At 40.9% G+C, this 13,162-nt stretch overlaps 1 protein-coding gene across 5 annotated transcripts in view; it reads right to left on the bottom strand.

Moving 5' to 3' along the window:
* The window catches only part of ATP2B2 (ATPase plasma membrane Ca2+ transporting 2), a 398,648-nt gene that overhangs the window by 38,967 nt on the left and 346,519 nt on the right, over positions 1-13,162 (bottom strand). For all 5 annotated transcript variants that reach the window (XM_058845506.1, XM_058845507.1, XM_058845511.1 and 2 more), the window contains 3 exons: positions 12,092-12,326; positions 6,245-6,424; positions 5,183-5,270 (listed from right to left, as the gene is read on the bottom strand). In XM_058845506.1, the coding sequence (XP_058701489.1) occupies positions 5,183-5,270; positions 6,245-6,424; positions 12,092-12,326 (503 nt within the window). The remainder of the gene's footprint in view (positions 1-5,182; positions 5,271-6,244; positions 6,425-12,091; positions 12,327-13,162) is intronic.

The raw sequence follows: 13,162 nt of genomic DNA, 5'->3' as shown, positions 1-13,162 counted from the left end.
CAGAAGATTGCAGTGCCCTGTGCAGGCAGTGAGTGCCCTGTATTTTTCACACTTATGAAAATGAGAAAAAAAAAGCCCTATTCACTTTCCACTGGTAGTATGATCTCAGAAAAATGGCAATTACTCTGATAAGATCTTATAATTAGAGCTTTCAGTTTGTTGGGGTGATTTGCCTTTGGTATAACTAAATAAACAGGAACATCATCTGTCACTACTGTTAAAAGCATCTACTTGGTCTTGTTATTAACACATCCTTTGATGTTAAATTAATAGTTTAAGCTACTGAAAAAAACAAAAAAAGGTCATAAAATCTCTGGCTCATTAAGGCATTAACTGCTCCAAAGAGGTCAATGGTATCTGCTCACAACTGGGTTCCACAACCCAAATCAAGTTGAAGAAGCTCAACCAAGTGAGCTCCTGATAGAGAACAATGGATATAAATAGTGACTGTGCTGATGACTGTGCCACCAACTGCCCTCCATCAGCCAATTCCTGGCTGCTGCCAAGTGGCTGCTTGTTCAGCAGTCATTCACAAGGTTTAGGAGACATTCTTATCCCAAAAATCCCAACTGTGCAGCCAGGATGAGCCCAGCACTGCCCAGAGCACAGACCTGAGCGCAGCCATGGAAACCCAGACGTAAAAAGGTCTCAGGTATCATCAGCACCTGAGCCCTGCAGTGCCCACTGGGAGTGCCACAGGAAATACATGGGATTCTGGGCATGGATTTCAGTGCTACCCATGGAAGAGAGAAGCACTTTGCAAAACTCCCATCTGTACATGAAATTTCTAAAATGGAGCAGCAGCGATTATTTGGGATTCAGAGAATTTCTCACAGCTCTACAGACACTCCCTGACTTCTGCTTGCTCTTTTTAATCTGTTCCTCCTCCCTGCTTCCTCACAGTGCTGAATGTCTGCCTTCTTTCCAGCACCTGCCTCCTTCCAAACACATTCAGGTTGGTTTCTAATATTCTGTTAATGGCTGTGAGAAGGTTTCACCTCCAGAATTTTCTTCAGTACTGAGAAATGTGCACAGATAAAATCCACAGTGTGAGGAGAGCGAAGAGAGGAAGGATGCCCAGGAAGGGCTCTCCCTCTGCAGTCCTGAGCTGTGGGGATCAACCTGGTGTGATCAGGGAAAAATGTGACTGAGAGCATGAGCTGACAGGCTGCCAGTGAAGAGAACATTCCCTGGCCTTTGCACTCAGTCCAAGTGGCTGAGAAGAAGTTCCAGTATTAATTAATCATGTCTAACAACCAGGAAATGTCTTCCAACTATACAGCTTTACTCCAGTTGGATGCTTATGTACAGAATTTCAATAAAAAACAGGTTTTCATGGGGAATTCTTCCACTCTCAGCAAAGCTTCCTGCCAAAACAGCCTTTGCTCTCTCATTGTCCTCTCCCCTCATGTTGAGCTGCTTGGCCATGACTTTCTTCTGTCAGAAAGAATTTCATTCAACAGCCCCAGGAGCACACCTAGAGCAGAACATGACAGAGTGCTCCACACAGGGATCCCGCTGATGTGGCAGGAATTTGATTAGGAAATTTGGGCAGGAATTTGTCCTGCAGCTTACATAAGACACAAGTTTCTCAGAGCAAGCAGCTTGTGTCAGATGAGGGCAAAGATCAGATTTGAAACAACCCTGCAGAGCTGTCAAGAAGGGCTCTAAATGCATAAGCCTGCCATAAAAAGCACAAAATACAAGATACAAAACTGAAATATATCCTACATCTCCCACCTTCCTCTCACTGAACACTAAGTAAGCATTAAATCAAATCCACTCAGGATAATAACTTAGGGAATATTAACCAACAATGTCTCTTCTGCACCCATGGCTCAGCTCAAACCCATCACAGCCAGCCCCAGGTTCTCCCTTTTTAAACAATCCTCGCTTGGCATCCTTAGAGTTGCACCCCTAAGAAACTCCTGGGAGGAAAAAAAAAAATCCTGGTTTAGAGATTTCTTTCCGTCCCAACTGTTTAAAATAGGCAGGAAAAGTCAGCTCCAGCTGAGGGTTTCAGAGCTGAAGCCCAGTTCAGGGTCAGAGAGGCAGGAAAGCTGATCCCCCCACAGGCTCACCCAGGTTTGTGTTTCTTTGACAAGCTAAACATAGGTACAGCCATGTATTTTCATAAACACACTGTCTTCAGGTTAGTTTTTAATGCTTCCAAACTTCTGGAAACTCCCTGTTAATGTGACAAGAATTTGCAAAGTCTGTCTGAAGGAGAAAGCTTGAATTTATTGCAGTTAATGCTTGGGTACCTGCCTGGATAGAAGTTTAAAGGTTAATATAAAAACGTTCTGTATGACATTATAGACAGCATTGGGAATTAAGTGAAAATTCCTCCCCAAAGTTCAGGATATCAATTAATTAATTAATTAATAATTAATTTTCTGTATATTTTTATTATTGTACCCATCTCGTGGCTTTCCACATTAATGAGGTTATGAATTTATACCATGTCATGCAATAATAGTTGAAATATTTTAGTAATTAAGGGTAATTATTAAAAATCTTCTCTTCCTAAAGTTCCCTTTCTGTTTGATAACAAATTAGCCCTACATGAGAATAGGTGTTTTTAATACTACCAAAAAGAAAAAAATTCCAGTATAATTTAAATATATTGGAAGGCACTGCTTCTTTAATAGGGAAACTAAACATTTTCTTGTTCTTTCCTATACCTTCTGATGATATTTCCCATCAGGGTTAAACAGTTGTTTCCCACAGGATTTTTAAAAGATGAACTGATAATTTTGAATTATTTCAGCAGTAGCACTGTAACCTCACACCAGTATAAATATGCAGTTTTACTTGTTATATTTTGAAATAGAGTTAAAAATATGAAATAATACCAACAGGTGTCTTAAAACCCATCCCAAACTGTATTTCAGTGGGACTGAGATTTTGGTTTCACTGAAGCAGTTTGTGATGATAAACCACTCTGATGGGTGTTTTTCCAATCTACCTCTACTTCAAAGCCATAAATATTTGAATGCAAGTGTCAGCCCAGGCTGAAATGCTGAACCATGCCTTTCTCTGGTCCCTGAGCAGCACTGAAAACAAAAGTGAAAAATAAAAATGATCCTTTTGCTGGGTGGGATTGTGCTGTGTTAAGGAGGAAAAAAAAAAGATTCCCTGCAGCAGCTGTATGTCATTAAAAATTAAATATTAAAAAAGTTTATTTTCTGATGTGTGTTTTTAGCCTAGAGCAGATAGACTACATCAAAGGGGAGAAAATCCTCTCAATCCCTCAAGTGTCTGGGAAAAACATAACATTTTAACAAGAGGCCCAAAACTAGTGAACATTTAAATAGTTTCTTGTAACTTTTAATGGCCCTTGGAGTATTACCAGCCAAAAAATTCCATCATCATTTCCACAGACTCCTTCTTGAACTTTGTTAAGACACTTAATTGCTCTCTCAACCTTGTCACATCTTTAAAACATTAATTGTGGTACTTGCATGTGGCATTCAGTAGGAGCAAATATCTTTTGGGCTGTCAAACTGCATATGCTACAAACCATCAACAATTTGTTGTTCCTTTTTCTCTATTGGTTTCAATTTCCCTGGCAAAAGTTTCCTTCTCCTCTTGAGGGAAAATCCTGAATGATTCAGAGGAGCACTCCTAAGGGACTTGCTTAATCCACTTAATGAAACACAAATTGTTGTGTTTCTGAAACAAATCAGCTGTTGGGCTGAACAAGGGCTGTTCTCTGAGAGCTGGAACACTGGATTTGAGATGCACTGGTGAGGAAACTTCAGCTGACCTTGTGCAGGTCTAACATTGACCCATGGAGATAAAAATGCTCACCAAACCTTTCCAATCCTGAACAAAACCCTGCTGGAAAACTGTTTTGGAGCACACCTGCCCCAGAAATGTGTATTATTTATTAATTACACATAGGTACTGCCATACTAATAAATTGTGTACATTATAAGATATACATATAAAAGGGTGGGATGGAGATGATAGATTCTGCTTCAAGCCCAAAGGATCCAATCCTCAAATTCACAATGGAACTTCTGCTCTAAAGTCATTTCGGCATTTTTAGAAATTGCACGATGCTCAAAAGCCCTTGCAATCAGTCATGTATGGAATCATAGAAATGAAACCTAAATGATTTCCTACCTAAACATGGATTATTATTGAGTAGACAACCAGCTGAAAACAGGTGAGTGACCAGCTGCATCTTAGCCTGAACTTTAGCAGCTCCAAGAATTGCTAAAAGGGACTCTCCAGACTTTCCAGGGCCTTAACAAAACATTCCAGCTCCTTCCTCATCAGGAAGCCAGGAACCAGCAATCTGCTGATGGGGCTTCCACCTGAGCATGGCCAAAACTGAGGTTTTTCCTGCTCAAAAACTGCCTGATTTCATCAGCCTTTAAGTGTGAGCCTCAAAGTCGACTGAATAAGATGTCAAGTCATCAAAAGCAAAAAAAAAACCCTGCAAACCATTCCCTCTTTAATGGGAGCATTCCATCTGCAGACAACATGGTGAGAGAATGGAGTTTGTATGGTTCAGCTCCTACAGGACAGATCCTAAAAATACAGGAATCTAAAGGAAGCCAATGCAAATCACACAATTAGATGAGCCTGTAGGAAAAATGGAATTGGCTGAGAATCCGCATCTCCACTGAGCAGCTCCCAGTTCCACCATCCCAATAACTGCTGCAGTGACAGGAAAAGGTTTTTTTCTCTTACTCTTTAAGATAATTGTGGAAGAAGAGATGAACTGGAGTTATTGGATTCACTCTGAATGTGATTGTTCTTGTTTCTCTCCTAAAGCAGTGCAGGAGAAGACAAAAAATCTATGTCCCCTCTTGTTTATATCTTGTTTCCCAGCAATATTTTCTTTCTGCCCGCCAAATGCACATTTTCCCTTCCCAGCTCGAGCCTCATTCCAATTAAAAGTCACAAGGCAAATATGAGATTGCCTAAGTCCACTTGCCAGGCATCTTACTGGTATTTCTCTTACTCCTGCCAAGGAGTTTCCTATTATTTTCCATGTCAAGGCTGAGGTAGAACACAAACACGAGAGCCAGAAAACTTCTTTGTGTGGTGTAGGGATGTGCAGTTAATGACAACTCAGGTGGATTTGTAACAGAGAAATTGAAACAGATGATGTGTTCCAACATCGTTATCATTGATTTCCACCCCCACAAAAGCAGTTTGCACCCACCTTTCACCAAAGTGTGTTTGTCCGTGGGGGAAGAGCGAGCAAGCACCCGGAGCTTTGGCCAGATTTTGTCAATCCGCTCCTGCTCGATCTGCAGGGGGTGGGGAATACAAAAAAAGAACCCAAACAGTAAAACCACCAGCCTGTGATGAGAAGAACTTATGTTATTGTGTGAGAAAATTCCCCTGGTTGCTCAAACATGCAGCTTTTCTCCAAAAGCACAGAAAAATTCCAGCAGCCATCGATGCTGCAAGTGAAGACAAGGCCAGTACTAACAGGGCTCAGCTGCTGGCTAACACAGGTCAATTTTTCCACAATACCTAACCAGCCTGTCTTATCATATTTATGGATAATTCCACCCAGAATCGTCACTGTAGATTAAGGATAGTGGAGTTTCTCAAAGCTGATCAAACCTGTTCACAAGTTTGTTGTTTTACTCCTTACGAGAACCCAAATTGGTCATTTAGCACCAACAATGGCAAGATTTTCCAGTGTAGCAACAGGAACAAAGGCTAACCTGTCATGTGTATTAACATTCCCAGGATTCCACCCATCAATGCAGGGATCAAATGACTGTGTCCACTCATTTATGATGGACTCAACAGCCAGAATATATTTTTCCTTTTTAGAACTGTCTTGGAGCTCCATCTTTGATGAGGAATTAAAAATGTTCCAAAGGATATCTTTTTTTTAATGCAAATCATTGCTGTGAGAACATTAGAGAAAGTAGAATAAATTAAAGAAATGAGAGGAGCTGGTTCTCAGTACAGATGGCATTTTTGGGAGCAAAATTGCTGTTGAGCTCCTTCTCCTTCTTGCCATAAACCTGCTTTAATGGGCTTAGTTTTGATTTCTTGTGGAGTAGTGCAGTGGTTCTAAAAACTGCAAAATTAGGCCAGCACTAAACTGATCATGAAAGAGTAAAGACTGGAATTTCACTGCAGCTTTGAATTGCAAAAATTTAGTGAGAGAAAAACGCATGAATTTTTCCAAACAGTTTTTACTGCTGTGAGGCACCCACCAGCGCGGGAGAATATTTCAGTGTTTTCATCGAGTTTTATTTACCTCTCCCTTCTCATTTCGGATCCTCCTGTTGAACTCCTTCCCCTCGAGGCAGAGGAAGTCCTCTCCTGGGTGGATGATGCCACATTTGATGGCGATGGCACGCGCAGTGTTGATGTTGTCCCCGGTGACCATGCGCACGGTGATCCCGGCTCGCTGGCACTTCCGGATGGCTTCTGGCACCTGCAGATGATGCCTCAGGATTTCAGCTTTTATATTCTCAAAATCCTGTACTGCTCTAGTGCCTAACTCTAAACTGCACAGACAGTGTTTGTCACTGTCCTCAGGTTTTATTCAGACACAATTCCTCTCTAGGCCTGGATCTCAGGGACACCTCAGTGCCCCAGGCCCCAAAAAGTCTGACCAAAAGTGAGTTGTGGGGAGCAAACTGGGGCTGAATGACTTCATTGCCTGCAGCTGGAATTGGAGGATGAGCCCCGCTATGGAACTGGAGCAAACTGGGAATTGTGTGAGAAACTGGTGCCCATTGTCCATGCTGGCTGCAGCCTCTGGGAGGCTTTGGCTGCCCGAGGTGTGCCTGGGGAAGGCCTTCAATAAATGCCCACTTTATTCCCTTCCCCTTGCCTGGCCCCTGCTCTGGGCAGCCCCTCCAGGGCACCACGGAAGCAAGGCAAGGGCAAAGAGGACTCCTGGATCAGAGATAAAACACAATGCAGGTGTTCCCATCCTGGAAAATTTCAGGCTAAGAAATGCCTGCAGCAGAAAGAGGAAATCAGATGTGTTCTATTATCACTTGACTGTTGTGGAGTTGGGGTTACTCCACAGGCAAGGCAAATCTTGTATTAAACACAAAAAAATATCTTTTAGGTCAGTTCCTTACATTTTCTCCTGGCTTGAATAAAAAATGAGTTCTCTGTAGCTTTTTTGACCTTTAGCATGCTGATCATAACTATTCAACATGTGTAAATATGCATGGAGAATACAAACATTTTGTACAGAAAATGATTTTACTTCTGATCCAAACCTTCCTTTCAACGAGATTTTAAAAGTTATTGTGATTTAGCACTACTTAATTCATGCTTGTCAACAGGTGGAATTCCTAAATACAGGAGTTAAAAATTAGTATTTTATGTATTTCGAAATCATAAAAATGAAGCCTGATTTTGCTTATGACTTTTTCTGCATGAGATAAACTTCTGCACAGGAAATGTATCATGGAGACAGAATTCAGGGTGTAACAAGGGCTGTGAGATTGATGTAAGGGCTCCATTCTGACTTGGCATCATACACATCTTATTGGAAAAAAAAAACAACCAACCAAGAAAGATTTCAGGAATTAAAAGCAAAGATTGATTCCTATTAATTAAATATAGATATTTTAATCCAGTTACTTTGGTAAATGAAGGCTATAGAAAGGTTCCATGTCTATAGCTCAGTTTCAGATGGGGAAAAAGTTCTGTTCCCTTTAACTACATCCTAATTAATGATAATTTCTAAGTAAATACCATTAACCAATTAATTCAGTCTCATCACATTTTTGCATTCTTTTGCATTATTGTTATGAAAGCATTATTTCTTCAAGAGAAAAAAAGCAATATTATTTAAAATAGGAGAATAAGGAATGTGTTTAACATGTCCAGAACAGCCTGGGTGTTGTTCTTCAGCACAGCACCACTTCTCTAAATTTCATTTTTACCTGCAAGAGTCTAGAGCACCCCAGGATTCATCAGGAAGGCTGAAGCCCTTCACAGAGCTACAGGGATGTGAACTGCCCAGCTCAGAAGATGGCAATGCATAATTGTTAAAGAATATTTTAAAAAAACACAACTGTTTAAGCAAAGGTATGAAAATGGATATTTCTGTCAGTATTCAGTGCACCTTGCTGATCACAGCCTCCAGCACAGATATAAATGTTTTGTGGAACTCAATGCCAATTTGAGTGGATTCATGTCATCCATTAGTGCAGAAAATGTTGAGAAAAGGAGACACCATCTCCAACACTACACTGCTAATTTTATGGATTTCTCAATATTTTCCTTTCCTCTTTAGCCACAAGTAGGGGACAGCACTGAGGGCTTTTATGACAAACGCCTTACTCTGAGCCAGTGTGGCAAATCTTGGCTTTGAGGGGTTTCCTGGGGCCAGGAATGCTCTGGGTCTGCACTGAAAACCCTAAACCCCCAGACCCCAGCACAGAAAATGGTTCTGCCAGTCCTGGAGTAATTTCACACCATGTTTGTGAATATTTATTAAAGGCAGTTTGTGGAGTTCCTGTTTTCCAATATGCCACCCAAACCAACTCTAAGAGCAGCACTTTGCCCAGGATTCCCAGGAAAAAACCTGCTGTTTGCTGGACTCTGCCAACACAGATCCCAAAATCAAGGGCAGCATTCAGGGACAGAGATTTATCTTCCTGTTTCCTCACCTCTAACTGGGAATATTTTCCCCACAAATTGTACACCCTGGAAAAATTATTTAGACCCGAAGGCTTTTAGTGATGTGAAATAGGTTTCTGTAGGGGAATGTAAGATCAGGTTAAATCTGTTCCTTAAGCAAATGAGCCCTGACCTCCCCAGTTTCCACATTAATAATCCTGCCTAAATCCCATTTGTCAATTGGAAATGCTTTTGGTACCCACTGGAGCTGTGGTGACCCTCATGCATAGGACAGGACAGATTTAGATGGAAATCTGGAAAAGCAGCCCAGTGGATGGAGCGTGAAGGGGAAAAATAAATTACAGTGCAGGCAGCAAAAAAGGGTAATTCCCATGAAGTGTCAGTCCTATTAAACAAGGTCAGGGGAGGACAGCCCCAGTTGCAAGCATGTCTCAAACTCACATCTAACTGGAGAAATCATTCTGTTTTCCTCTCCTGTCATTTTCTGGACAGCTGGTGGGTGGTATCTGATTTAATAGTGTGTACAGTAATTACAGTTAAAATATTGTTCATATTCTTTTTATTGCTGTAAGGGAGAAAGAGTGTTGGCAGACTGAGTGGGCAGAGGAAGCAGATATTTTCCATCAGTTTTGCAGAGTTTAAGTACACATTTCACAATTTTTTGGTTTATTTTCCCTCTGCAAAGCAAAACCTCCAGTGCAATCACGTATGCACAAAGTACCCAATGCAGGAATATCTTTCCCAATCAGGTGACAAATAAATAGGAGATATTTGGAAGGGATTTATGTTCATCTCCCAGGAATAACAGACTGGAGGCGTTTTTTTGGCAAATCAGTGTGAGCCAGTTCAGGCTCATTAAAATCAAGCCAGAAAGAGTGTCAGGATCAACAGAGAATCTCTGCAGGAGAAGGGCATCACTCTGTTTGTTCCCTTCCTGTGTATTTATCAAAGAAAAATAAAAAACACACCCACAAAATATAAATATCAAGCAAGTAGTTCAGTGCTTGCTAAATCCAGCAGCTGGTGATGACTAAGCTGGTGTCTGAATTAACCTGGGAATATGGAAAAGCCATGGGTGTCCGTGGTGGGCATTCCAGAGAAAACTGAACAGTTGTTGGACATCAGTGTTAAACAACTCATTCAAACTGGGTTTTTTAGCATATGGGAGAGATGTGAGTGCCAGAAATCTCCCTGAGTATCCCAAGAATATCCCTGGAAGCAGGAGGGAGGAAGGACTCCTCCGAAAGAGCCGGTATTCCCATGTGGAATCACTCCTTGGAGGCACAGGAGCTCCCTGCCCAGCATCCATGGGACAGCCCAACACCACCTCAGAGAAAAGGAAAATCCTGAGCCTTCCCCAGGAAACACAGGAATGGAAATGAAGGGAAGCTAAAGGCTGCCAGGATGGGGACACTTTTTTATTGGAATTACCTGATCTATCACCTCCATCCAAATAAATCCTGACACTCATGAATAATGAGAATATTGATGAAACAGCTCCTTTAGTATGAATTCTAATTTTTGTGTTCTTTTATTTTCCCCTACAGAAAGCACTTTGAAAATGCATAAATTCCAGTGGGGAGTCAATTTAATGAGCAGATTTCATTTTGGCAAAATATTCTCTATAACTGCTCAACATCTCAGTATTTGCATCAGCAATGGGGATTTCACACATGCACATTATGATATTCCAACCAAGTCAGATATTCCAAACCTAGGGAGTTTTCTGAACTTTATGTTTTTCTCCTGGCTCAGGGTTTATTGGTTCATTTCTTTCCCCTAAGGTACTGCTTCTTATAGCATGCAGAATAGTAATAATTAAATATTGGTTTAAATATTTTCATTATGTTATTGCCGTCTTGGAACAGTCAAAAGGGACAAGGTGGAAAAAAAACCCCAAAAAACCAAGTCTCAAATCCCAAATGTCCAAAATTTGCTAAAATTCTGAAATTACAAATATTTTGTCATGTGTTTTGCCCTACAGTAGAACTGTTCCTGCATGTTCTGGTGTTAACCTACAAGAAACTCTATACAATATTCAAATGTTTGTTTGGAAATAAGATGTGCTCCTGCCTTCATCTTTTTGATTCTTTACATAGAAGTCAGATTTGCCCTCTATTTTTAGCAGAATTATTCACTTTTACCTCAAGCTCCCAAGAAATTATTCCCTGCAAGATAAGAGCAGTTCTCTTACAAAACACCCTCCTAACAAACACATAAAAGGAGAGTTTGCAGCTATTTTCCATAATAACTGCAAATCCCACTGCTCCCCAATCCCTCAGTCTGCCACACCACGTGGAACCTGACTTAAAGCTGTTTTCTAACGTGGATCATGATTTCATTTAGGAGGGGGAGAGGATTGATTCACAGTCCCAGTGACCACTGGAAAAATACCTCACAAAATATTTCTGAAAATAACTGTATTTTCTACAAAATATTTTCTGTAAAATATCCATATATGTGAGCTGGAGCATTAAAGGAACACTGCAGACAGAACTTCTAAAGGACGTTTTCCAACATTTTGAAAGGCTTGCAATGTCAGGCGTGGGGACAGATGGATTAGCAGCAAGAGACCATCTGATGACAGATAAAGTGGATGCTGTTTATCTGCTCTTTGTGGAGATAAGGAGTTTATCATCCAGTTGTCACCTAAGCAAGATTTACTTTATATTTTAACCTTCATATCGAGAAAGAAAAAAGAAAATAACATCCATTTTGAGGCAAGGCACAGCTGTGCAGTCGGTACCTGGGGTTGTGTGGTGTTAGTTCCGAACTTACTGCCACCATTTCCAAGCCCTAACGTGGAATTAATAACTCTCCACTAATTATCAAGCACCAAAGAGAGAGATCAGAATTCTCTAACTCGACCCTTTGTATCTCTGTGGGAATATAATTTACAAGTGTAGAAGCAGGGATGTGCTTCCCATGTGCACACCTACTACTGATTTACTCAGGGGAATTGAGCTGTAATTTTACATATATTTGTACAAGCCATGTAAATGTGATATCCATGACAACTGCAGCCTTTCCTTGTTCAAATACAACATTAAAAACAAATTTTCCTGAGTAGTCACTAGGTACAATCTTAAGGAAAGTGACAACTATTACGATAAATGGCAAAATATCAGTTTCTCTGGAAACTGCCATTATAATGGCAATTTTAATCACAGCACTTGTCTTCCCTGCTTTCAGAGTTGCACATCACTGCACTGCTTAAAGGAAAATTCTTTAACATGTGGGAGCATTACAAAACCTCTGCTGATCATCTCAGTCCTGCAGTGCAAAAAGCCCTATATTCCTTTATTTAAATACCAGCTGACTGATAGCCAAATTTTATCACCTTAATTATTTGGCTTTTCATCAAGTAAAACCCATTTCTAAAGCTGATTTTCAGCTTCTTTGACAGAGCTAATTAAAAAAGAGAGATAAAACCTGTAAGAAACTTGCCATTCAGGTTTTGTCCAGTTTTATATAAGATAAAAATCGGATGTACCTCTGGCCTTACTGGGTCTTCAATGCCAACAACACAGATGCAGGTCAGGTCGGATAAGATGTCATTCTCATTGTCCCAGTCAGGCTCAGGGCTGCTGGGGAAGTCTCTGAAAGCCACGCAGATGGTTCTCAGCCCATCACAGGCCATGGGCTCAATCACTTTCTTCACCATCTCGTCCCTGTCGCGGGGCCTGAAGATCCGAGGCTCCCCAGCTGCGTTGAGGATCCTGGAACACCTGGTTTGGGCAAGGAAAAGAGAATAAAAACTGAGTGTGGTGCCTTAGGATTTCAGCTTTTGTATTTTTCATCCATTTGTAGTGCTGCAGTTCTTTAGTGCCTGACTCCAAACTCCATGTGCAGGCTCAGCTGCTGCTTCCCCATCCTGCTCAGACACAGCAATTCCTCCCCAGGCCTGCAATCAAGGACACCTCACTGCCCCAGGCCTGAGAGATGGAAACAAAAGGGACTTGGGGGCAGCAAAGCTGCCCTAAATGACTTCATTCCCTGCAGCTGCAATTGGGAGATGAACCCCAATGTGCAAATGGACCCAGCTTAGAAAAATGTGAGACCTGGGACCCATTGGCCATTTTTGGGTGCAGCCCAAAATAGACCTGGAGACCCTTCAGTGAATAGAAACTGCTTTTTATTCCCTTAATTCTGTCTGGACTCTGTTTTTAGGTAGCCCCAAAAAGGCATCAAGTGTGAATCTTCATGACTGCCAAAGCATTTCCTGCATAAGCTCATTTCAGTCAATGCTTTCCTTTTTTGATGTCAGGTTTTGAGTTTCTGCTGGAAATTTCTAGAAGATTCACTACCAAAATATTGGAGAGAATTTGTAATTTATTGCACGGACACCGAGAGCCCTTCATGAGTTATTTTCTCAATAATCAATGTGCTGACAACTTACAGTGAAATCGAAAAGTGCTTTTTTTACTAACACGTCGAACGTAAATAATCCATTTGTAAATCACCAAAAGCCAATTTGTAAATCACCAAAAGACCCAATTCTTTGGTAAGAAAAACAGGCCAATTTCCCAGAATCACTTTAAAAATTTTTTTTTAAAAAATAATG

Source organism: Poecile atricapillus, chromosome 9 (genome assembly GCF_030490865.1).
Source record: "Poecile atricapillus isolate bPoeAtr1 chromosome 9, bPoeAtr1.hap1, whole genome shotgun sequence".
NCBI lineage: Eukaryota > Metazoa > Chordata > Aves > Passeriformes > Paridae > Poecile > Poecile atricapillus.
The sequence above is the reverse complement of the archived record's forward strand: the minus strand, read 5'-3'. Positions and strand labels throughout refer to the sequence as shown.